Genomic DNA, 25,722 nt, shown 5'->3' with positions numbered 1-25,722 from the left:
TCCTGCTGACCCCAGTAACGAGGAAGGGACAGCCTTTTGCTAGGGAAGAGCAGGTGTGGTGGCTGGGCTGCTTGACTCCCTTGGGTTTCTGAAGGCTTAGTGGTTGGGCTTGCAGTGAGACAAATGCCCAGGCCTTTAAAAACACCCAGCTCCAGGCTGGTCAATGTAACTTCACACAATGCCTTGGTATCTAAACCAACCTTTGGACTACAGCAGTTTTATCATCCAATTTTCTGTTGACAGTCTGTGGACCTGAGCCCTTTTAAGACAGTGTGGTGGCCTGAGGAAACAAACCTGATTATTAACAAAAAATGGTGTTTTTCTTTTTTCTTTTTTTTTGAGAAAGGGTCTTGCTCTGTTGCCCAGGCTGGAGTGCAGTGGTGCGATCATAGCTCACTGTAGCCTCAAACTCCTGGGCTCAAGCGATCCTCCTGGCTCAGAGTAGCTGAGATCACAGGTGCACGCTACCACGCCTGGCTAATTTCTTATTTTTTGTAAAGATAGGGTCTGTAGTGAGCTATGTTGCCTCGAACTCCTAGGCTCAAGTGATCCTCCCACCTCGGCTTCCCAAAGTACTGGGATTACAGGTGTGGGCCCGAAAGCAGTGTTTTTCTGAGGCGGCCAAGGTCTTAATACAGTGGCATGTTCACAAGGGCTGCTGAGGCCATCTGCTGCATGCCCCTGCACCCCAGCAGGATGGTGGTTTATCTTGCCAGGCGCATGCAGACACCTGTACCCTTCCACCCCTGCACCAGTCAGCTCATTTCCCTGCCCAGCACTCTGCTGTGGCCTCGTTCTGCATTTTAGAGCAAAATCCATGTTTTTGCTGTGGCCTGCAAAGCCTGTCTGATGTGACCCCTGCTACCCTTTGCCTTCCATGCCCTGTGCTTGTCACTTGCCAGCCACACCGGCCTTTGAGCCATTCCTCAGACTTGCCAAGTTCCTTCTTACCTCAGAGACTTGAGGCAGGCTTCTCCTTCCCTCTCTGCGCAGGAGTCCACTTAGCAGACTTCCCTTTACATCTCAGTGACACAGTGGGGAGGTTCCTGGCCCCTTCCCACTGCAAGGAAAGCAAGTGCCTGCTTCCAGCCTCCAAGATGGCAGACAGCAAGGAGAATGGGTTGGGAATGGCTTTGGGCATAGCCACCCAGCAGAGCTTGTTTGGTTGAGTGGGATGGAGAGGTCACCTAGACTGAATGGTGTGGGTAGCAGCCGGCAGGAGACCTGAGAGTCATTTCAGACAGTTCAGGAAAGCCTGAGTGAGAGCGAGAGATCTTCAGGAGGCTGCTGGGGTAAAACAAAATCATGGGAGTACGGAGAGGTGAGATTTGAGATTGTGTGTGGGTTGCTCCCCCAGATCTGTGTCACCTGCTTCTCTGAAGATCTGAGATGGGGTGTGTGGTGGGGGGTCTAGGAAGCACTCACTGCATAGCAGTGAAATGCACAGTCTTCATTCTGGAGCAGGGTGTCCACAGACACGCCCACCCTGTGGTCATCGTTCCCAGGGCTCTGCTGGCAGAGGATGCACGCAGAGGTTGTGCGCAGAGGTTGCAGTGCTTTGCAAAGGTCCAAAGCTATGTGACTGCTGAACTCTGGGAGCCCTTGGAGTTTACTGCTGGGTGAAGCTGGGTCAACTGCCCAACTGTACCTTCACCTCCCTTCGTAGGAGACAGGGTCGGGGTGGAGGAAGGGGAGCTGCCAGCTGCCAGTCTGTCCTGAGAGTGCCCAGTCACGAGCCACAGGTGCTTCCTTAAGTTTGGAGCTCTGTTCTGGAAGCAGCAGTCTGCTCCTGCCCCCACCTCCCCTCCCTCTTTAGTCTGAATCAGAACAAAGGCAGTTCTTGGTGAGGAGGCAACTCAGAAACGGGGCAGGGCAGCCTTCGGGCACCTCCAGTGTCATCTCTGCATGGCTGCTGAGGTGGAGATCTGGGGCTGATTTAGTCCCATCCATGTGTATTCACGAAGGTGCTGCCATCAGGCAATGTACTAGGCTGCATGCGTGAGGGAAACGCAGAAGGCGTGGGTGGAATCCTGCTCACACGGGACTTGCCATTTAGCTGGGGAGGCTGTGAAGTGAATGCTGAAGACCATGGCAGCCCCAAGCGGGAGAAGAGGCTTCATCTCGTGAGGTCCAGGGCTCTTCTGGCAAGAGAGCTTGTCTGAGCTGGGTTTTCAGTGTGAGGTACGAGTGAAAGGGTGCTAAATCCTTGAATGTCAAAACCCACTGATTGTTCAGTTTCCAGTTACATTTTTGCTCCAACATCACTGGTCCTGAATAGCCTACTATCCTTAGCTTAGGAGTGCAGGTACCTGCACTGGGTACAGCTGGATGTATAACTGCCATTCCCGTCCTGCCGGAGGAGGATGGAATGGAGAATATTTCCTCTGTATTCCACATGTTAGAGATCACCTCTGCCCTGGACTCATTGGAGCACCTGGAAGGAGGCCTGATGGAAACCACGCTGCCTGGGACAGCGTTGTGGACTCTGAGTCTCAGGAGATCCATATGATTCCCATTGTGTTTGTCCAGTTATGCTCTGAGTGTCTCTTGTTGCTCTGCATTTCTGGGCCTTGCTTGCCTTGACTCCAAGACTGGGGCAGCATCCTCTGCTTCCCTTCCCTGCTCTCCAGGACTGAGGAAGTGGATTGAGCAGTCACTCCTTAGGCAGGCATTAGCACAGCATCTTTCATTTTGCAGATGCCTAATCTCTTTTCCCCATTGAATCACCTCCATACTTTTGGAGGTTGTCGGGAGGTGCCGTCATGCCCATTTCAGAGGTGGGGAAACTGAGCCTCAGAGCAGACAAGCCACACATCCATGGCTGCACAGGAGGTAGAGTTGCCGAGCCGGTGCTGGAACCTGGCCCCTCCTGACTACACGGCTCCCGTATTCTGTCTAAGGGTGTTCTGGTTATTTCTCAAAGTGTCAGGTGCAGAGTAGGATGGCACAGAGTTGGTGAGATTCATTCCGGGTGTGAGATCTGCCTGCACCCTCTCAGTGACTGGCTGCACCTAATTAATTGCAGATTATGTGTGAGAGTCTGTTTGAGAATTGCCCGTGCATATGATACCACAGCCTGAAGGGGAAGGACGCTGTGCAGCTCCGTGTCCTCATTATTTATGAGTATTTCACATGCAATTAATCTTTCTTGCCACCAGTTAACCCCACCACTCCACTGTGCATGAGGCCAGTGACAACAGATGTTGGCCTCGCAGCCCCAGGGGTCATGGCAGACTCAGGGCTTTAGACAGGTCGGGGTCATATCTCTGCTGGTTGCATTTGGCCGGCGAGCGGCCAGCGGACAGGAACAGATGACAAGGACAGCTAATGTGCCACATTCACTTGCAGGAGCCAGAAACTGGTAGGGCTCATCTGCTATTCCTGATGAATCACAGCATCTGAGAGCTAGAAGGATTCTAGAAGATCAGTTTGTGTAACCTCCGCATTTTGTAGATGGAACATCTGAGACCCAAAGTGGGTTTGAAATGCCATGCCAGTTAGAGGCTGGGCCCACAGTCCTTGTGTGTTACTTGCCGTGACATCACATGTCTTCACTTATAATGTCATTTTTCTCATCCTGTATATCTCCCACCTCGCTGGCCACGTTGCCTCCTGTGCCACCTCAATGTAGGTTCCACATAGCATATGAGCTGTGACTCATTTGGTTGCAAGGGACAGAAACCAGCTCAAGCCAGCTTAAGTAAAATAAGGGAATAATATCGTTCCCCTAGCTCCAGCATCCAGAGGTACAGCTGCAAGTAGGTGTCCCTGGATCCCAGGGTTGGATGGTTTTCAGGTCTACCCCTGAAGGGCTCTGTTAGGAGGAGAGAGGCGCAGAGAAGCACACGTCCATGACCTGTGGCCAGGCTGGCTTTGTCCCAATCCTGTTGAGGCTCTGTCTCTAAAATGACATGATGGTCTTGAGAATGTTGATTTGTGCAGAACCAACATGGAGCCCTGGCTTCTTCATTCTGAGATCCCATTAGGGAGACAGTGAGTATCACTATGGTTATCGGTTTCAGCGTCAGATGACCCGTGTTTCAGTCCCGGTTCTGTGTCTTCATTCCTTTTTTTTTTTTATTTTGTTTTTGTTCTTCTTGAGACGGAGTCTTGCTCTGCTGCCTAGGCTGGAGTGCAATGGCATGATCTCAGCTCATTGCAACCTCTGCCTCCTGGGTTCAAGCGATTCTCCTGCGTCAGCCTCCTGAGTAGCTGGGATTACAGGTGCCCACCACCATGCCTGGCTAATTTTTTGTATTTTTAGTAGAGACGGGGTTTCACCATGTTGGCCAGGGTGGTCTCGAATGCATCATAATTCCTTTGTAATTTAGGGCAAATCACTTCATATATCTCAGTTTCCTAATGTTTAAAATGGGTTTGATTCTAACACCTGCTTCGTGGCGTGATTTGGAGGGTCAAATGAGATAACTGACACACAGTTTCACCCTGTGCCTGGCACATGGCTGGTGCCCTGCTAGCAGTTGTTATTAGGAACACTTAACTTCTCTCGGTCTTTCCTTCTGTGAAATGAGGGATGACACCACCAGTTCCATGAAATAAGGAACTCGCTGGTTCCTTTAGTACAGTCAAGCCCAGACCTAGCCTTCAAGTTTGGCAGTGGATGAAACCTTGCCCCTGGCAGAAGCTGAAGTCCGTCCCTCCCCCTCCGTTGCTTTTTCCTTCAGCCCCCCTCGCTGGTTTCACTGCTGCTGGTGTTGTCTTCTTCTTGGCTGGGAATCCCATCCTACCTGTGGTAGGGACTGGATTCTCCTCCACAAGTACCGAAGGAAGAAAGTGGGTTTCTCAGTCTCTCTAGGGTTTATAGACCCATGCAGCTTTGAGAGCCAGGCCAGTGAAACCCCAGGCATGGATGGGACACAGCAGGGTCAGACATGCTCTGACCAGAGAAATTCAGGGGAGTTTTTGCTGCCTCTACTGCATAGCCCAGGCCTTGCCCCTGGATTGCTCCACCTTGATTTGTGTGTGTGTGTGTGTGTGTGTGTGTGTGTGTGTGTGGTGCTGGGTACTAAGTGGAATCACTCTGTAAAGGCACATAGGACAGCCTGTTATTCACAAGAGCTCATGTGAGTATCTTTGCAGAATGTGCCATCTCTTCCTGGAGACCTACTGATTTTGTGTTTTGCGTAGGCTCCACTATGCACGGTTTCACATTTATCTGGAGCCATCTAATTAACACCTGTACTCCACTTGTCACCTGAACCTGGGCCTTTGGCGGGTTTCTGCAGTATGTTTCTCCTCGAGGCCTTTCTTTGTGAAACGTGTGTACCTCGCTTGCAGCTCTCCGCCCACTGAAGGAGACGAGAGTGAGCCTCATGTGTAATTGATGGATAAGCCCTCCATTGCACCCCGCAAGAGTATTCTTCTTAGGGGAGCAGCTATCTTCCTTTCCACCCTCGTCCCACTCTCTGTAACTGCTTTTTCAGCTGGATCAGTAAGAATTTAGTGTTAAACAATATTTGGAGTCATTGTGGTGAAATAATCCAGATTGACCGTGCCAGGTGATGGAGACAAAGATATCTGCCATACTAATTTCCGAACTCTCCTGTAAGTGTGATATAATGATTCTGAAAAACTCTCTCTCCTAATTGTGGGAAACAGTTTGGTGGATCCTTAAAACGTTAGTAGAATTAGCGCATGTCCCTGTAATTCCACTCCTAGGTACACATCCGAAAGAACTGAAAGTAGAGACTCAAACAGGTACCTATGCACAAAGGTTGATGGCAACATGATGACAATCTCCAAGAGGTGAAAGCAACTTAGTGTAAATGTCCATCATCTGAAGAATGGATAAACAAATTGTGGCATATCCATACAGTGGAACATGATTCAGCTATAAAAGGAATGAGGGGCCAGGCGCAGTGGCTCACGCCTGTAATCCTACCACTTTGGGAGGCCAAGGCGGGGTGGATCACTTGAGGTCAGGAGTTCGAGACCAGCCTGGCCAACATGGTGAAACCTCATCTCTACTTAAAAAATACAAAAAACAGCCAGGTATGGTGGTGGGCACCTGTAGCCCCAGGTACTCGGGAGGCTGAGGCAGGAGAATCGCTGGAACCCAGGGGGCAGAGGTTGCATTGAGCCGAGATGGCGCCAACCTGGGCCACAGAGCCAGACTCCGTCTCAAAAAAAAGAAGGAATGAGGCACTGGTACATGCTTCAACGTGGACGAACCGTGAAAACCGGCTTAGTCAATACGTGCTTCAACGTGGATGAACCGTGAAAACAGTCTTAGTCAGATTAGCCAGGCAAAAAGACTCTATTAAAAAAAAAGACCACATATGAGATGATTCCGTTTATGTGAAGCATCCGGAGTAGGTAAATTCATAGAGACGCAATGTGGATCAGAGTTTGCCAGAGAGGAGGATGAAATGGAAAGAAATTGCTTAATGGGTAAGAGGTTTTGCTTTGGAGTGGTAGAAATGTTCTAGAACTGGATAGTAGTGACGGTTGCACAACATTTAGAACGTACTAAAGGCCACTGAACTGTTCACTTTCAAATGGTTAATTTTATATGATATAAATCGTACCGCAATACAGGATTTTAAAAAAACCTTCAGTATGGCCGGGCATGGTGGCTCACAGCTGTAATCCCAGCACTTTGAGAGGCTGAGGCGGGCGGATCACAAGGTCGGGAGATTGAGACCACCCTGGCTAACACAGTGAAACCCTGTCTCTACTAAAAATACACAAAAACTTAGCTGGGTGTGGTGGTATGTGCCTGTAGTCCCAGCTACTTGGGAGGCTGAGGCAGGAGAATCGCTTGAACCCAGGCGGCGGAGATTGCAGTGAGCCGAGATCGTGCCACTGCATTCCGGCCTGGGCGACAGAGTGAGACTCTGTCTCAAAAACAAAAACAAAGAAAAAAAACCTTCAGCTGTGCCACTGCTCCCCACCCCCTTCTCACTAGCCAAGTAAGCCTTTCACTTAGTTCCATTGCTTCTACTGCTGGAAGCAACCTCTACAACTTTGTGCTTTTAATTCTGGTGAGTACTCCTTTAAAGCTAAATTGCTCATGATGCCTTTTAAAAGAAGACTTTCGACAGTAGATATAGAGATCACCTTTTTTTTTTTTTTTTTTTTGAGACGGAGTCTTGCTCTGTCACCCAGGCTGGAGTGCAGTGGCACCATGTCGGCTCACTGCAACCTCCGCCTCCTGGTTTCAAGTCATCCCCTGCCTCAGCCTCCCGAGTAGCTGGGATTACAGGCGCCTGCCACCATGCCTGGCTGATTTTTGTGTTTTTAGTAGAGATGGGATTTCACTGTGTTGGCCAGGCTGGTCTCAAATTCCTGACCTGATGTGATCCGCCCACCTTGGCCTCCCAAAGTGTTGGTATTACAGGCGTGAGCCACCGTGCCCGGCCTAGAGACCACCTTTTGATGCCTTGATATGAAATGAGAACATATATGTGGAAAGGTGTAAAATTAAAAGAGACACCCCCAACCCTCACCCGAGTTACTGCTCCTAATAGATTCACTCATACCTAAGTGCTGTGTTTTCTAGCCTTCTGTGAGTGGGACGGGCAGGGCAGGGATGCTCGGACTCTCTGTGGTCTCTGATTTAGTCACTTCGAGGCTGCTGGGGGAGTTCCTCTGGGGTGTCCATTCACTGTCCTCCGTCTGCCTCCATTAGATCCCATCTCAGGCCCCTTCCAACTCTACACTTCTGACATTCACTGATGTGGGTGGAACGCTGCTTTGTAAAAATGGCCGTGCAAATGTGTGCTAATTACCTTGACATTTCCAAGCTGCTTGGTGCTCAGAACTCATACTTTAGGACAGAAGGCTCACAATAGTGACCCACAGTGTGATCTCTTGGACCTGTGTGGTAAGAACCTCAGTTTACAGTGTTTAAAAATCAGATCTGTGTAAAAATGTGACTCCTGGCTTCTCTCAACAACTCAGGACTGGTGGCAGCCATGTCCCCGCATAGACAGTGGATTGGAGGCGGGGACTGCTCCTTAGCTGGGGTCCTCTCGTCCCAGTGTGCCCTGTGAGGACTTTGCTCTCTGGAGGCCCTATCTGTATCCGCTTTTGGGATGCCTGCCTTAAGGATTCGTAGTACAAATCTTTATAAACGCTCACTGTGTGTGTTTGTGTTTGAGAGTGCGCACATGAACAAGAGAGAGAAAACCAAAAAATTACAAATCTGGAAAAGTTAATAAAGATCTAGAACCTTATCAAGATTTTGCAAGGTGTTTTTCTTCTGTACCTTTTGACTTTCTTCCATTTTCCATCCCGTTCCCATGAGTGCCTCACATTTGTGTTTTCTGTTTTGAGATTATAATTCTGTAGAAACCATAGTTCTAAAACTGGAAAGGGCCAGAACTTAATCACACTTTTGATTTTCCAAAAGAGGACAGAGAAAGACTGGGAGAACTGCCAGAGGCCACACTCTGGGAACTGGTGTGAGTCCTGAGGCTGTGCGCTGCCTCCCAGGAGCCGAGCTGGGCCTGGCACTGCCCGCTTGGGGGACAGGCCTTCAAGGAAGCTGGAGCAGGTGTGGGTCCTTGCCTGGCCACTTTCTGGCTGTGTGGCCTGAGGCAAGTCACTTCCCTTCTCCCAGCCTCTGTTGCCTCATTCAGACAGAAGGTGTAATCATTGCTTCTCAGAAACCTTGTGAGAATTACATGAGATTGTGTATTTCAGGTGCCTCTTGCATTGCTGGGTGTGCATGAAACAGTCAGTGCATGGTAACCACTGGCCATCTGAGCCCTGGGAAGGGGTCTTGGGACATTTCTTCCTCTTTCATCTTAACAAATTGGAAAGAATAGAAACTCTGGGTCGGCTAGAGGAGGAGGGAGGCAGGAGAGAGAAACAGAACGAAAAGTTAGAACGGGCCTGAGTGATTTAAAAGTTATATTTTAGAGCTCGATATAGTTTATCCTTTCTTTTGGAGATAAAAGGAAAGGGAGTGGGTAGGCAGACAAAGATATAAAAAGCAGGATGTTAAGTTTGAAAAACGATGATGTAGGTTAAGTCCATCCCCGTAGAGGAACATTCTTTATTTGTGCATGTGCCCTCATGAGCTCTGTCTTTAAATATAGCTGAGTATGGGCCCCAGGGGAGTGTTTGTAAAGGCTCTCTGAGGTCTTTGGAAAAAGATGCTATATAAAGCCAGGGAGTTATTGCACAGATCTATGTATATATGTGAGAGAGTGTGTGTGCGCACACATGCGTCCACACGTCACCCTGTCTAGTCATCGCAGTCAGCAGCCTCTTCCCTTTTTAATTTTGAAAAGGCAGTTGAAGATCAATTAGTCTCAGGATAATTTCCCCCCGGGGGGCCTTTAGTGGCTGAAGAAGAGACGCCTCTCACCCCTCCCTTGGCGTCACTGTTTCAGTGCTTTATATAGCAGCCTCCGAGGCCGTAATCATTTGTGTGAATGGGCCTGTGCGTCATCTGGCTGTGTGTCTGTGTTTATGTTTGGGTCCCTGGGGACTGGAGGCTGGTCCCTGCTCCACTGTTGTTTTCGAAATTGAGCATTCGTGTGGTCACTGCCGAGAAAGGAGGGGAACGGTTTTGTAGGCTCGTCTTGTTTGAGGTCATGGTAATGATGTATGGGACCGTGTCCCCTCCTCCCCATGCCTGTCACATTCCCGAGATGCATAATGGAAAAAGCTCAACTGGAGCCTGAATCTCTGTCACTGGGGCAGGAAATTACAGGTGTGAACCTGCTGGTTAGTGTTCTCTGCCGAGGCCTTGAACTTATGGTTAACGCGGTTGACGTTTCTGCCCAGCTCATCCCATGCTCAGTTCCTGGAGCTGAGGGTGGCGTTTTAGCAGTGGACAACTGTCAGTCATTCATTTGTTTATCAGTTCACTTACGCATCTTACCTTTGATCATTCACCAGTTCTCATGTGTGTCCTGTGCTGGGCACTGGGGCCCTGGTACTCAAGGGACCCACAGGCTTGGGGGTGGGGCTTTGGTGGGCAGAGGTGCAGATGGGCGCCTGTAGCCCAGCAGACAGTGTGCTTTCGTGGAGGTGCATATGAAGAGCAGTGGGAATCGCTGAACTCTACTTGGATTGTTTGACTGTGAGGACACAGAACCCACGCCAATTTAGAACACAAGGGCACAGAACCCCATAGGGGCTCCCCAGAGCCTGGGAGCTGAGAGTCCCGCAGAAGCCAATGTGGCCATTCGTGCATGACTGCTTTATTCCCTGTGGCCACACGGTCACTGCAGGTCGGCCCTCACTTCTCCCGCTGGCCCTTGGGTAGCCGCCTTGGCTGTGGTGGTGCAGCAGGAGACTAAGGCAGGAATGAGGAGTTCACTGAGTCACCCCAGGCTGCGGGGCTCTGTAGTAGCACTTGACATTTCCAACACCTGCCGCTTTGCCAAACTCGGTACTTTCTCTGGCTGAGTGGGCTTGCCTTGAAGGGCTTTGCTGGCTCCCCTTTTTGGTGGCCCTCTGCCTTGTGGCTGCATCTGCATTTGTCTCTGTCCAGGCCTCTGTACATGGCGACAGAGGAGCCTCCAGCCAACGGTCCTGGGCCCAGTTTAGGGTTTCATTTAAGGATGGGTTTATTTGTTTATTTATTTATTTTTTATTTTTTGAGATATAGTTTCACTCTTGCCAGGCTGGAATGCAGTGGCGCGATCTTGGCTCATTGCAACCTCCGCCTCCCTGCATCCTCTCCCTCCCAGGTTCAAGCGATTCTCCTGCCTCAGCCTCCCAAGTACCTGGGACTACAGGCACGCACTATCACACCTAACTAATTTTTGTGTTTTTAGTAGAGACGGGTTTCACCATGTTGGCTGGGATGGTCTCCATCTCCTGACCTGAAGTGATCTGCCTGCCTCAGCCTCCCAAAGTGTTGGGATCACAGGCGTGAGCCACTGTGCCCGGCCAGGATGGGTTTATTAAACTGGTGTTTTGACCACTTGGCTTTCAGCAAGTCACTATTTCAGTGTGACTCCACAGTCACCGTGGTGGAGTGACTTGGAACTCTTCACTCTTGGGCCAGATGCATCTGTTGCCACCTTCTTTCCTGTCTCTTGTCAGGATGTGGCACATCTGAACTTCTGGAAGACTCTATATGATGGGCTTGGTTTGAGTCAGTAGCTACCCTTGGTCTCACTGATTGCAAGTGGGGTGAGTGGGACTGGAGGCCTGTGGAGACTGAGTCTCTTAGCGGAGGCAAGAGTAAGACAGGGGAGGCCCATGGACTCCTACGACTGCTATAGCCAGCAAGCCCCAGCTGCTCAGAAAAGGCGCTCCCCAAGCAGAAGCTTGAAGGACAACCTGGAGTCAGGGAGGGGGCCAGGACTTCCAGACGCTGGGAAACAGCCTGTGCCAAGACACAGAGGCACGAGAGAAGGAGAGTGTGTTCAGTATCGTTGGAGTCTGACCAAGGGGGAGCAAAGGAGATGGGCAGAGGCTGGAGCGGCAGAGAGGACACGGGTCTGGAGCTCAGGAGAGGGCCTAGGTGGAGATGTGGGTGTGTGCAGGGTGGAAGCGGTGATTGAACCCTCGGCATAGATACAGCCTTATATCCACACAGCACCACTGAGGCTGGGCTCCAATTTTTTCATTGCCTATCATCTCTGTTATTAATAATTAAAAAAAATTTTTTTTTTCTAGGTGGAGTCTCACTCTGTCACCCAGACTGGAGTGTGGTGGCATAATCTCGGCTCACTGCAATCTCTGCCTCCCAGTTTCAAGCAATTCTCCCGCCTCAGCCTCCCAAGTAGCTGGAATTACAGGCGCCTGCCACCACACCCAGCTAATTTTTGTATTTTTAGTAGAGATGAGGTTTCACCATGTTGGCCAGGCTGGTCTCAAACTCCTGACCTCAAGTGATCCGCCCACCTCAGCCTCCAAAGGGCTGGGATTACAGGCATGAGCCACCGTGCCTGGCCTAATTTTTTAAAAATTTTAACTATATGACAAAAATTATATGTATTCAGGGCATACAACATGATGATTTGATGTATCTCTACGTTTTGTAATGACTACCACAATCAGATGAACATATACACACCACCTCCCCGAGTGAACATTTTTTGTGTTAATGTGTGTGATGAGGACACTTAAAGTCTGCTGTCTCTTCAGATTTCAAGTAAACAGTACCATAGTGTTGTTAGCCAGAGTCCCCATGCTGTCATCAGATGTGCAGAACTTACTCATCTTCTAACAGAAAATGATAAGATGTACACTTTGGCCAACATCACCCATCTCTCTCATACCCCCATGTATATACATATACATCATATACATATACATATACATCATATACATATAGACCTATGCAGTGGGATAATATTCAGCCATAAAAAGAGAAGGCGTCTGAGGCAGCAGTGGCCCTCCTGCTGTTCCGTTTCTCTCCGTCTGCAGTGTCCTGTGTGGGTACAGCCAGCGGCCCCACCTGATTGGCACAGTGTCACAGCTGCTGCAGAGCTGCCTTCAGCCCTGAATGAAGAAGGCTGAGAGTGGGGCATAGAGGGAAGAACTTGTGATGTTCTCCTAAGATGGGCTGGCAGATGTTTTCTGGAAAGGGCTGGACAGTAGATATTTCAGGCTGTGTGGGCCCCACGGTCTCTGTTAAAACGACTCATCAAAGCAGACTTGAACAATACAGAAATGGGTGGGTGTGGCCGTGTTCGGGGAAAACTTTACTGGTCCCTGCTCTATCCTGTGAGGCTGGTGATACCAGCAACCTTTTCCAGTTGAAGGAGCTGAGAAGCAAGGATGATGTCATTTGCTGGAACCTCAAACTGAAGTGTGAGGGACATGGGATTCAAAGGTAGATCTGATTAGAAAACTGGTGTTCAAGGCCGGACGCGGGGACTCACGCCTGTAATCCCAGCACTTTGGGAGGCTGAGGCAGGTGGATCACGAGGTCAGGAGCTCGAGACCAACCTGGCCAACGTGGTGAAACCCCATCTCTACTAAAAATACAAAACTTAGCCAGGCGTGGTGGCAGGCGCCTGTAATCCCAGGTACTTGGGAGACAGGAGAATCACTTGAACCCTGGAGGCAGAGGTTGCAGTAAGCCGAGATCACGTCACTGCACTCCAGTCTGGGTGACAGAGTGGGATTCCGTCTCAAAAAAAACCCCCAAAATTGATATTCTTTCCACACTGCCGGTTGACTGCCCTGAGGAGCTTAAAGTTCCACAAACAATGGACCAGTTTTGTGTGTGTGTGTGTGTTAGATGTGCCCTTGATGTGCAGATACTATGGCAAAATTATTATTTCCTTAACGGAGCTGGTCTTTTGTTTCATGTTAAGAATGATGGCATACATGTTTGTTCAGATACTTATGTAGTTTTTATTGCTTCATTTCACATATTTAAACATTACTGTACCAGAAATTTATTTCAGTACATTACAGGAGCAGAGATTTATTGAAGTCTGGTGTCTTGCTTCCCAAATGGTTACTTGCCCAGCTGCATTTGTGGACGAATCCATCCTGTCCACAGCATTTTCAACGCTGCTTTTTATTTCAGATCAGTTTCCGATGGTTGAAATTAACGTTCCCCTGTGCTCTTGCCTGGTTTTGTGGTTCTGTCTTCTGAAGCCAAGCAAGGAACCGATGTTGAGATGGATGGTCGTTTGCCTTTCAGCCATAGGAGAGGAGACCCCCCTGTGCGGCCAGGCTCTGCAGAGGCCACAGTGCAGGAGCGCTGCTCTGTTTCACTCGAAATGTGAGGTGTGGCACGTCATAAAGAGGAAGGAAATCACAATGATAGAGACTAAACAAATCATGGGCTGCGCGGCTCAGGGGAGAGGAGAGAAAATTACATGTTTAGGAGCTCCTCTGCTCGTGTGTGTTACTCGTGCTTGGCGAAGTATAATATTTACCTGATCTTTGGAAATCACCCTGACGTTACCTACCAGCTTTACTGTCCAAAAAGTGTTACAAAACAGCCAATGAGGCAGCGAAAGTGAATGGCGTTCAGGTTCAAGCCCGTTGAAAGAACATTTTGGGGGGCATGCCAGCTCTCAGTCCCTTTCCTACTCCACCGTTAATCTGAACATGATGTCATAGCTGCGTGGGGAAGGCGGAAGGGTCTGACAGCTCATCTTTCTATGATGGATTTTTAAAAGATTCCCACTACCAGAGTGCTGCTTTGGCTGCACTTGTGATATCAGTCATTTCCATGTTGATAAAAACACAGATGCCTCGTCCAAGAGGCTGGAGATGCACCATGTATGGGACCAGGGAGGGCGGGGAAAGGTGAGACCAGGGTGATGGGGTGGATCGGGTTGGCGTCCATCATCCTCTCTTTCTCACAGGTGGCTTCTGGGCAGTGATTTGGGCTCTTGCAAGGGGAGCTTGTGGCTGAGATCTCTCTTTTTTTTTTTTGAGATGAGGTCTCACTATGTTGACCAGGGTGGTCCTGAACTCCTGGGCTCAAATGATCCTCCTACCTTGGCCTCCCAAAGTGTTGGGACTACAAGCATGAGCCACCTTGCCCGGCCTACATCTCTTAAGGCTACTTGAGGCTGTACTTGCCAGGCAAGCATTGCTGTGTCTGAAACTTCCTGGGAAACAGTTTTTTCCTCCTAGAATTTCCTCCTGGAATATAAAATTTTCAGCTATGACGTCTGAGTAGCAGCACTGGGGACCCCCTTCTCCCGTGCCTGCAAGGCCCAGAACCCAGATACTTGCTCTTCCAAATGCTACATCGCTGTCTGGGGCTGATTTCCCATATTGCCCGTGGTGATCTTGTTTCACACTTCAGAAAATTCTACTATCTAGTCTGCTGCTTTAGGGTATAGATCGTTTAAAAAATCCTTTTTATTTCTCAAGGTTGAGGTAGACAGGAGCTCAATAAATCCCCTAACTCTTGAAAATATGCCTAGTTTAACCCACTTGGGCTTGTGAACCATACGGCTACCTTATCTCCATCTTCCTGTCTTCTGCTGTTGCATTTCTACAAAGACTTGTAATGATACTCATCAGTAATACTTGCTAAATGCTATTCTGTGCTGGGCACCATTCCTAAGCATCTCACTTACATATTGTCTCACTGAATTCTTACAGCACTTCTAGGAGATAGTAACTGTTAAGATCTCATTTTATAGATAAGGGAGGTGGTGCTCAGAGGGGGTTGCTAACTTGCCCGAGGTTAATCTGCTGCAGAGGCAGATTTGAACCTGGGATCTGACTGCAGAGACTGTGCTCTAAAATCCAGGATCCTGATCAGCCGAGTCTCTTAGACTGTTATAGGAGTTATTTTTGAAAGGGAAAAGGGAACTTATCTAGACAAGTCATCCTTAATAGCATATAATCCAGAGAGGTGAGGGCATGGGGTAACAGGCAAGACCTGCCAATTAATCTTGACTTTGTTTTCTTCCCTTAGGTGAACTGCGCCAGGCCATTGTGGCCATGATGAACAGGAAGGATGAGCTGGAGGAGGAGAACAGGTACTGTGATTTTCAGGCTTGAGGAATAGCCTCTTTCTTTGACATTCTGCCTCTGGGGAAGACAGAATATAACAGATGAGGGACATTTTGCTTTCTAGGCAAAAATTGTGACTGGCTATTTCTTATCGTCAGGGATATGCCACTGTGGTATCTCTCTTTTGCCTGGTGTGTAAGAAAGGAGTGAGAACCTTACGATAATGGCACCTTCATAGAACAAGCTAAGAATTTGGTAGAGCAATCATTAATTCTTGTTTAAAAAACAGCCTTTATTGATATTTAATTCACATACACTATAATTCACTCATTTAAAGTGTATGGCCGAGGCAGGCGGATCACAAGGTCAGGAGTTCAAGACCAGCCTTGGTGAAACCCCGTCTCTACTAAAAATACAAAAATCAGCCAGGCGTGGTGCTGCATGCCTGTAATCCCAGCTACTCAGGAGGCTGAGGCAGGAGAATTGCTTGAACCCGGGAGGCAGAGGTTGCAGTGAGCCGAGACTACGCCATTGCACTCCAGCTTGGGTGACAGAGCGAGCATCTGTCTCAAAAAAAAAAAAAAAGTAAAATAAAATAAAAAAAAAATGAAGTGTATAATTCAGTAGTTTTTACTATATTCACAGGAGTTAACATCAACACAATCAATTTTAGAACATTTCATCATCCCCAAAAGAAGCCCTATACCCTTTAATTATCACCTCCTTAGCCTAGGCAGTCTTTTTTTTTTTTTTTTTTATTTTGAGATAGTTCTGGCTCTGTCACCCAGGCTGGAATGCAGTGGCGCAATCTCTGCTCACTGCAACCTCCACCTCCTGGGCTCAAGTGATCCTCCAACATCAGCCTTCTGAGTGGCTGAGACTACAGGCGCATGCCACCATACCCGGCTAATTTTGGTATTTTTAGTAGAGTTGGGGTTTTCACATGTTGCCTAGGCTGGTCTTGAACTTCTGAGCTTCAGTAATCTGCCCACCTTGGCCTTCCAAAGTGCTGAGATTATAGGCGTGAACCACTGTGCCTGGCCTCTAGGCAGCCTTTAGTCATCATTAATCAAAGGCCTGTCTATCTACCACGTTCCAGGCATCTGAGCACTTATCTTAAAGTTTGCCCAAATCAGGGATACTTAGGGCAAGATGAAATTCTGGCTCCCATCTGACTTATCTTGACTGTGGGGTGGTCATAGACTGTAGTTACCCCCTGAACTTCTGCAAGCATGATTCAACTGCCTCCCTGGGACGTGGGGAGAGGGGTGTGTGTGTTCACGTCACCCTCTCTTACACCCTCTTTTACACACAGTCATGATTCTCCTTTAAACCTCATTTTTGGTCCTGCTTGACAAGCTTCTCTCTTGTCCTTTCTGGAAACATATAAAAGCAAACAAACATGATTTCTAAAACAAAAGAGGATGTCTTCAAAAGGAATCTTTAGACCGCACCATTTTCCAACTAGAATAAACTTTCAATAGAGGGCTTGCACCATTGCGGAATTCTTTGTCCGTGCTCCAGCTGGGGCTATTATCTTGGAAGAAGCCATAGATTTTGTCTTACCTTGTGAAGAACAATAGTCACTGTCTGCTATTTTTTTGTACTTCCCAGAAAGAAAGGAAAAATTATACCGTGTTTTTGTCAGGGAGCCCCAGGCCCCAAGAGGGGAATTTCCTCAAAGCTCTCAAGGAACACAAGTCTTGGAGATTTCAGTGAATGATCAGAGTGTGGTGGGGGTCAGATGTTTTTGATTATATTCTTTTTTTTTTTTTTTTTTGAGATGGAGTCTTGTTCTTTCATCCAGGCTGGAGTGCAGTGGTGTGGTCTCGGCTCACTGCAACCTCTGCCTTCCGGGTTCAAGCAATTCTCCTGCCTCAGCCCCCCGAGTAGCTGGGATTACAGGTGTGTACTGCCACGCCTGAGTAATTTTTGTATTTTTAGTAGAGACAGGGTTTCATTATGTTGGCCAGGCTGGTCTCAAACTCCTGACCTCAAGTGATCCACCCACCTTGGCCTCCCTAAGTGCTGGATTACAGGTGTGAGCCACCCCGCCCGGCCATGTTTTTGCTTATATCCTGATGTCACATGGCAAGTGTCCTCTGGATTTAGTATTTAGATGTACCACGGTTGGTAATTGTTTTCCAGAAATAGCCAGGTAGAATGAAGTAAATGGTTAGCAGCACCATGGTTGGCTCTCTCCTCGGTGGTCACTGGTGATGGTTTCTAGAAGACCTGCTGTCCTCTCCTTTATTTAAGACCAGGGATGACAAATACACAGGTGAATCCTGTGCTGGCTGCAAGCCCCCTGTTGGAGGGTTAACAAACTTGGGAATGTAAAATGCTATCTCTGCTATCTCAGATGCTTTAATGATATAAGATATTTTATATATATATGCTTGTTTCACCTGAAGTTGGCAGTGAAACAGGCTCACAGTGTGTTTTATACACACAGGTGGAAATGAGACTAGACATTTGTCAGATAATCTGAGTATATATTCTATTTTTATGCCTCAGATTATTGTTTTGGCCTCTCCTGGCATCCTTTCCTTGGTTAAATCTCTTACCTGGTATAGCTGTGACAAAATGGTCTCCTTGTAACGTGCTACATCTTTGAGTGGTGTATCTGTAAAGGGACTTGGCTGGAATTTGCTCACCTCATTGTTTTCCCTTGATTTAAGCTGTCAGAAGGCTGGCCTGCTCGCAGGCAATCAGGGACATGGAGCCCAGGCCATAGATGACTGTCCCTTAATTCTTACTCTAAGGCTGTCAATTAGAGTTTGCTATCTCCAGTTCACATGATAGAGACTTGAATTATGGTTTATGCAGAGACTTGTGGAAAATGCATGGCTTAGGACTTGACTTATGTTAGGAACTGTGTCCTGGGCTCAGTGGGGTCTGGGTTGACAGCTTCTGAACAGATGGGGCCTTCTCTTCCCAGATCACTGCGGAACCTGCTCGATGGTGAGATGGAACACTCAGCCGTGCTCCGGCAGGAGGTGGACACCTTGAAAAGGAAGGTGGCTGAACAGGAGGAGCGGCAGGGCATGAAGGTCCAGGCGCTGGCCAGGTAGGAGAGGGTGAGGGATGGAGAGGTGAGCACATGGGGGCTTCATTAAAACCTGAGCATACTGGGCCGGGCACGGTGGCTCACGCCGGTAATCCCAGCACTTTGGGAGGCCAAGGCGGGTGGATCATAAGGTCAGGAGATCGAGACCATCCTGGCTAACACGGTGAAACCCCGTCTCTACTAAAAATACAAAAATTAGCTGGGAGTGGTGGCGGGCACCTGTAGTCCCAGCTACTCAGTAGGCTGAGGCAGGAGAATGGTGTGAACCCGGGAGATGGAGCTTGCAGTGAGCCGAGATTGCGCCACTGCACTCCAGCCTGGGCGACAGAGTGAGACTCCGTCTCAAAAAAAAAAAAAAAAAAAAAATAGCGACTAAAGCAAAAAAAAGTATGTATTTTAATTTATTTCATTGAGTAAATAGTATATAAGCACGTGGTTCAAAATACAAAAGGTGAACCTGTGCAAGTCCCCTTCTCTTATCCCAGCCACCCAGTTTGCTCCCTAGAGGGGGTCATCGTTACTGAATCCAGAGATATTCCCTGCACACACAAGCAGATATGTGTACATATACTTTTTTTCCTTTTCTTTCCCTTCTCCTCCTCCCTTTCTTCCTTGATGTGAAATGGTAGCCTGTCCTATGCAGCATTCACTTGACATCTCAGAGATTGCTCTCGTTGGTCTGCGTGGGGCTGCCCTCTGCTTTTTAAGAGCTCCTGACATTTCCTTGTCTGACTGCATCAGAATTCGTTTAACCAGTCTGCCGACAGCCAGGCACCGAGATGGTTTCCAGTCTTTTGCTACTACTAATAATGCCACAGTGAACAACCTTTGCACTGGTTGTTTTTTTCCTGTATGAGTATATATTTTGGAAATATTCCTGGAAGTGGAATTGCTGGGTCAAAGTGCAGCGCATTTGTAAGTCATACAGGGACCATCAACTCGCCTGGCACAGCCATGAGCCGCATGTTCTGCAGCAGTGTGGGAGAGGGCCTGCTGCGGCGCAGCTGTGCTCACAGCCATGGGATCCAACTTCTGGGTCTCTGATAATGCCAGGGGTGGAAATGGCGCTGGCAGAAAATTTTTCCTTCCCATTTCTCTAATTAAGAGTATGGTTGAGCCTCCTTTTATTTAAAAGCCATTTTATTTCCTTTTCTGTCACTTTGTTTATGTACTATTAAAGAAAGCTGCAAAGTAAACCGCCCAAAATCCTAACTTACGTGCATCTTTACTGAATTTCTTCATATACTAACATTTTTTTTTTTTAACTATACATATAATCTATGCCTGTCATTGTTTAGTTTACCTTTTAGCCCTGCATGGGCGCGCAAAAGCAGCTTTTATTGTTTCCATATAGGCCTTATGTTAATCATTTTTATGTACCTGGATGTGGTATTCGATTGAGTTAACATGCCATATTAAATTGCCTGTTCCAGATTGGAATGATGAATTTAATATGATCATTTAGCATTCAGGTTGTTTCCAGTTTGTCCTTATTTTAGGTAAGATAAGCAGTTTATTGATTGTTCTGTAAATCTACTTTAAAATAAGACCACGAGATAAACACCTCTTGTGGATGTGCAAGGGAGCCCAGAGTCAAGTCAATTGATAGCAGCAGCATTTACCTCTCTGTGCTGTTAGATGCTGTGAATGGCTCTAATGTAATTGTTTTGTATGTCTTATTGAATGTTGGCACTATGATCCTATGTTGGATTTCCAATCTTTGAGCTTTTCCCCTTTCGTCACATTTTAAAATGATAGCTCAAGAGCATCAAAGACAGTTAAATCACTGTTATAAATAGTGTAAAATGTGCCTAGTTTGGCATTTTCTCACCTGGACCACCCTTTTGCCTGGCCATGCTAGAGTTTTGCAGCATAATTGTATTTAATGTTCACAATAAAGTCTGAAGTCTTTAGAGAATGTGGTTCTTAGTGAGCAAAGAGAAACAAAATTATATGCCCTGTCTTTTTTTTTTTTTTTTTTTTTTTTTTAATAAATGGAGTCTTGCCGTGTCATGCCCAGGCTGGAGTGCAGTGATGTGATCTCGGCTCACTGCAACCTCTGCCTCCCGGGTTCAGGTGATTCTCTGGCCTCAGCCTCCCAAATATCTGGGATTACAGGTGCCTGCCACCATGCCCGGCTAATTTTTTATATTTTTAGTAGAGTTGGGGTTTCACCATGTTGGCCAGGCTGATCTTGAGCTCCTGACCTCAGGTGATCCGCCTGCCTCAGCCTTCCAAAGTGCTTGGATTACAGGCGTGAGCCACCATGCCTGGCCTCCGTGTCATTTAATGGCTTGTATTAGCAGTCAGCGTAGTCTTGAGTCTTCGCATCATTACTTGCAAATTGTGTGTTTCTGGGTGAATTGCTGAACTTCTGCACATGTGTGCTTCCTCATCTCAGGGGTGGAGAGGATGATCTCATCCAGCCGAAGGGGCTGAATGAGGAGGAAAAGATGTGAGGGTGCATATGGCAGTGGACACAAGTGAGGTGTCTTAAGTGTATTCCACAGGAAGCGTGTTTTAGTGCATGATAACTGTTGGGAAAATTTTATCCCATAAATGGGGTAGATAAAACCAATTTCCTAACCAGGCAGTTTTATAATCCCTGTATAAGCAGTGGGTAGCTAAGAGTTTAAGGTGTCTGAAATTTTGCAGTCTGCAGGCAGAAGGAACAGATATCTGTAAAACACACCAATATTTTAAAAGGAGAAATTAGAAGCAGGCTCACCAATCAGCTGGATATGTAAGTTTTGAAAAATTCCATTGCTGACATGTTCCAGATAGAGTTAACCTCTGCCAGTGGTCAGAACTTTATTCTTGCCAGATGCAAGAAGTTGTCAGTGTTGGCCAACAGTGGCCTGCTCGGGCAGTTGTTGCATGGGGGTGGGGATGCTGTAGCTGCTGGGGCACAGGGTGGGGCAGTGGAGTGTCGCAGGCTGGAAGGTGAGGCTCAGTGCACTGGGCCACGCTTTCCTCAGGTGCATGCGTGTTCAGGTGCAGGTTTCACAGTGCAGGTGGGTACAGCTAGGGCTTTGTGGTACAGGTGCCTGCCTTATAGTGATGGGGTGGGACCATGGCTCTCCTGCTTACTAGTTGTGTGACCTTGGGTGAATTACTTAACTTCTCTGTTTCTGTTTCCTTAGTGTTTTTAAGATAGTGTCTCACTCTGTCACCCAGGCTGGAGTGCAGTGATGCGATCTCAGCTCACTGCAACCTCTGCCTCCTGGGCTCAAGCAATTCTCCCACTTCAGCCTCTGAGTAGCTGGGACTACAGGCATGCACCACCATATCCAGCTAATTTTTGTATCTTTTTGTACAGATGGGGTTTTACCATGTTGCCCAGGCTGGTTTCAAACTCCTGGGCTCAAGTGATCTACCCACCTCGGCCTCCTGAAGTGCTGGGATTACAGGCATGAGCCACTGCTCTTGGCCTGTTTCCTTAGTTTTAAAATGGTAATAAGTAAACTCTTTACCTCATAGAGTTTTGTTGAATAAATAAAACGAGAGACCATGTATTGGCTCAATGTGCTTGATAAATACTCAGTAAATGTTAACTATCATTATCGTTTTTCTTGAATATAATAATTATGACACCTTACTTCATCAAAAGTTATATTTTAACAGCAATAGTGCAGAAAGAATTAGGAGCTAGTCTGTCTCCTACTCAGAAAAGTGAAATATTCGAATGCTAAGTGTGCGCTTGTGTATATGTGTGTTTCGCTGGCTGTGAGTTCATGGTTGTAAAACTGAGCATCACCAAGCAGCTCCAGCATTTGATTACACATTCCTTTTGCTAAGAATTACTGGCTTTCCTAGAACAAGTTCATGTAACTAGCCTGGTGCTTTTTGGCCCTGGGCAGCTGCGAGTTCCTGAGGCAGAGGCATAATAATCATTTGCAATTAAGGCTCTGTAAGTCACATTCCTCGAAATAATCGATTGCTTGTTTGCTTTTGAATTAAGAAAGCTCAAGCTATGAGACATATGTTAAAAAAGACACACATTTAGAGAGGAAAAGTGCCTTTGAAGGAAGCAAGTAAATGGGTTCTTGAATTATTGTGGGGGGTCATTTTCTATTTCTTGTCATTGTATTGTGGCAGAGTTAGCTCTTGCTGTGTAACAAATTATCCTCAAACTTGGTTGCTTAGAACAACAAATATTTATGATTCCCCACAATTTCTGTGAATTAGAACGCTGGGGATGGCTTAGCCAGGGCATCAGGGTCTCTCCTGAGGTTGCAGTCAAGCTGTTGGCCAGAGTTGCTGTCATCTGAAGGCTTGACTGGGGATGGAGGGTCCACTTGCAAACTTCATCCTGTGGCTGTTGGCAGGAGGCTTCAGCTCGTTGCCACGTGGGCCTCTCCGTGGGGCTGCTCCCAACACAGTAGCTGACTTCGCAGGGTGAGTAACCCAGGAGCAGGAGAGAGCGCACCCAAGATCGAAGCCACCATGTTTTTAATAACCTGGCCTTGGAGGTGACACGTGATTGCTTCTGCTATATTCTATAGTCACAGTCAACCTTGGTTCAGTGTTGAGGGAAACACACAGTGGTGTGACTAGCAGGAGGCAGGGGTCACTAGAGGCCACCTTGAAGGCTGCCTGCTACACTCGTCAGATATCTGCTTCCTCCTGGGGCAGATACTACCTGTATTAATATTAGGGTCATCCAGAGAAACAGACCAATAGGGTGTATATATATCTCTAGAAAGGGGTTTATCATAAGGTATTGGCTCATATAATTATGGAGGCCAAGAAGTCTCACAAGCTGCCCTCTGCAGGCTGGAGAGCCAGAAAAGCTCATGGTATAGTTCAAAGGCCCAAGAGCCAGAGAACCTGTGGTGTAGGTTCCAGTCTGTGTCTGAAGGCATGAGAGCCAGGAGTGCCGAGGGCAGGGGAAGAGCCATGTCCCAGCTCAAGCAATCAGGCAGGGAGAGAACTCACCTTCTTTTTCTTCTACTCAGGCCCTCCATGGAATGGATGATGCTTGCCCACATTGGTGAGGGCCATTTGTTTCACTCAGTCCACAAATTCACATGCTAATCTCTTCCAGAAACATCATCACAGGCACACTGAGAAATTGTGTTGATCTAGCTGTCTGGGCATCCAGTGGCCCACACACATGGATATGCAAAATTCACCATCACACTCCCCCAATTTTCCTTGGTGGATCTTTGCTCCTTCCTTTCTGTCCATGTGGTTTGATGGGGCTGCCCCTGCCCTCTGCCCCTACAGGGCTCCAGAGGAGGGCAGCCCACCCAGGCCTGTACAGTTGGGTTGCTCCATGCATGAGGGCTTTACAGGAGGGCATGTGACCAGGATGGTCTGATAAGAGCCAGTTACAGCATTCTTGAGAGGATGGTGCCAGCCAGCTCTCTTTGCTATTTTGTTGGCAGCTATCTTTGCTATTTTGTGAGGAGATTCTAACCCCACGTGAGAACCATATGGTGGAGAAATGGAGGGAGAGAGAAATCAACAGTCCTGATAGTCTCATTTGAGCTCCTGGATCCAGTCTTTCCTGAAGCTGTCTTTCCTCTGGACTTTTCATGTATGTGAGCCAATACACTGCTTTCATTCCTTGAACCATTTGTGGTGGTTTTTCTCCATTACACTCATAAGAGTCCTGACTGAATAGGCCTCTTGTTTGGTTATTAGAGATTGGAGCACATGTATTTTCTCTGCACCTAAGTAGACATGTCATCTCAACAATCAACCTGCCAGGTCCAGGAACGGGCTTCTGGTTGGTTGAGAGTCACCAAGGTGGTGGAGAAAGTGTTCCTCCGGGGGAGCCCCTTGGACTGCTTCTCAGAGCACCGCTCCAGACTTCCCTTCGTGTATGTCACTGGGGCCGGCCTCGCGGTTCTTCTCCTGTTGTGACTTTTCCCTCCTTCTGTGCAATTCTGCTGCACTCACATGAACACGTTGTCAGTTGTATGGCCGGGGCCATTCTTTTCATGCTTCTGAGCCTCTCTGGTTCTTTAACTATTTAGAAACTTAAAGTGGGGCTGGGGTGGCATGGAGCACTCTCCCTCCTTCCTCCCATGCAGTGGCATAAAGCACCCAGTTGATGCGTCACGGTCACTGCTGGCTTTGGAGGGCCGTGTCCGACCCTTACCTAGGGAAGCAGCACAGCACAGTGATTCTGGTCTTGGCTCTGCCACTTGGTAACTTCTCAATTCTCAGTTTCCCCACTGACGCTAACATGCTTTTGATGGCAGAAACCCACACCAAATTAGCTTGGGTCACCAGGGGAATTTTTTCTTGCAGTAGCTGGGAAATCCAAGGACAGGTCACTTTCTTCAAGCACTGTGGGACCCAGGTCCCCCAACGACACCAGTGCGCTCTCCATCTTCCCTTAGCGCCGCCCCCTGCGCGCTGGTGTCATGCTTAGGTAGGCCCTCTGCACAGAGCAAAGATGGCCTCTGGTAGCACTGAGACTCACACAGGATCCAAAGGGAAGAGACTCTTTTTCCTAATGTCTGTATATAACATTTTAGGAAAGTTTTTTTTTGTTGTTGTTTTGAGACAGAGTCTCGCTCTGTCACCCAGGCTAGAGTGCATTGGTGTGATCTCAGCTCACTGCAACCTCCACCTCCTGGGTTCAAGCAATTCTCCTGCCTCAGTCTCCTGAGTAGCTGGGATTACAGGTGCCTGCCACCACGCCTGGCTAATTTTTGTATTTTTCGTAGAGACGGGGTTTCACCATGTTGGCCAGGCTGGTATTGAACTCCTGACTTCAAATGATCCCCCTGCTTCAGCCTCCCAAAGTGTTGGGATTACAGGCATAAGCCACTGTGCGCAGCCTAGGAAAGATTTTTTAGCGGGCATGTTACGGCCAAGAGTCAGCAGAGGGCAATGACTGACAGTCTTACCAGGTCCCCAAGGCAAGCAGCGGGCAGCAAAAGCATATCTCTTGCATTTTCTCCTAGGATTGTTGGGACGGTTATATCAGCTGAGGCTCCTAAGCACTCAGCGCAGCTCCAGGCCCTCAGTAAGTGCTCAGTGAACGTCACCTGATTTCTTCTTCTTGGCTGGCGCCTTGGCTGTAGGTGGCTAGGGATGCTGAGGCGAGGCCAGAATCTCCTGGGCCCTTTCCTTGTACAAGCCTCCCCTGCAGTGAGTATCTTAGAACCCTTGGCCCCTGGCCTTCATTTGACCTTCAGCTCCTCCTGGTGTTATTTTTCCAGCCCTACCTGCCCAGTGTGTGTCCCTTTGTTTATTTGTCCCTGCTGGACTGCTGAGCAGTGAGAACTTCTGTGACAGTGTTGTGAGTGTGAGATTGAGAA

General features: G+C 48.0%; 1 protein-coding gene across 9 annotated transcripts in view; it reads left to right on the top strand.

Moving 5' to 3' along the window:
• Window positions 1-25,722, top strand: part of SNX29 (sorting nexin 29) — a 584,951-nt gene that overhangs the window by 124,667 nt on the left and 434,562 nt on the right. For all 9 annotated transcript variants that reach the window (XM_054453330.2, XM_063654331.1, XM_063654334.1 and 6 more), the window contains 2 exons: window positions 15,335-15,398; window positions 18,314-18,442. In XM_054453330.2, coding sequence (XP_054309305.2) covers window positions 15,335-15,398; window positions 18,314-18,442 — 193 coding nt within the window. The remainder of the gene's footprint in view (window positions 1-15,334; window positions 15,399-18,313; window positions 18,443-25,722) is intronic.

Source organism: Pongo pygmaeus, chromosome 18, assembly GCF_028885625.2.
Source record: "Pongo pygmaeus isolate AG05252 chromosome 18, NHGRI_mPonPyg2-v2.0_pri, whole genome shotgun sequence".
NCBI classification, from domain to species: domain Eukaryota; kingdom Metazoa; phylum Chordata; class Mammalia; order Primates; family Hominidae; genus Pongo; species Pongo pygmaeus.
This window is presented reverse-complemented; position numbering and strand designations above follow the sequence as displayed.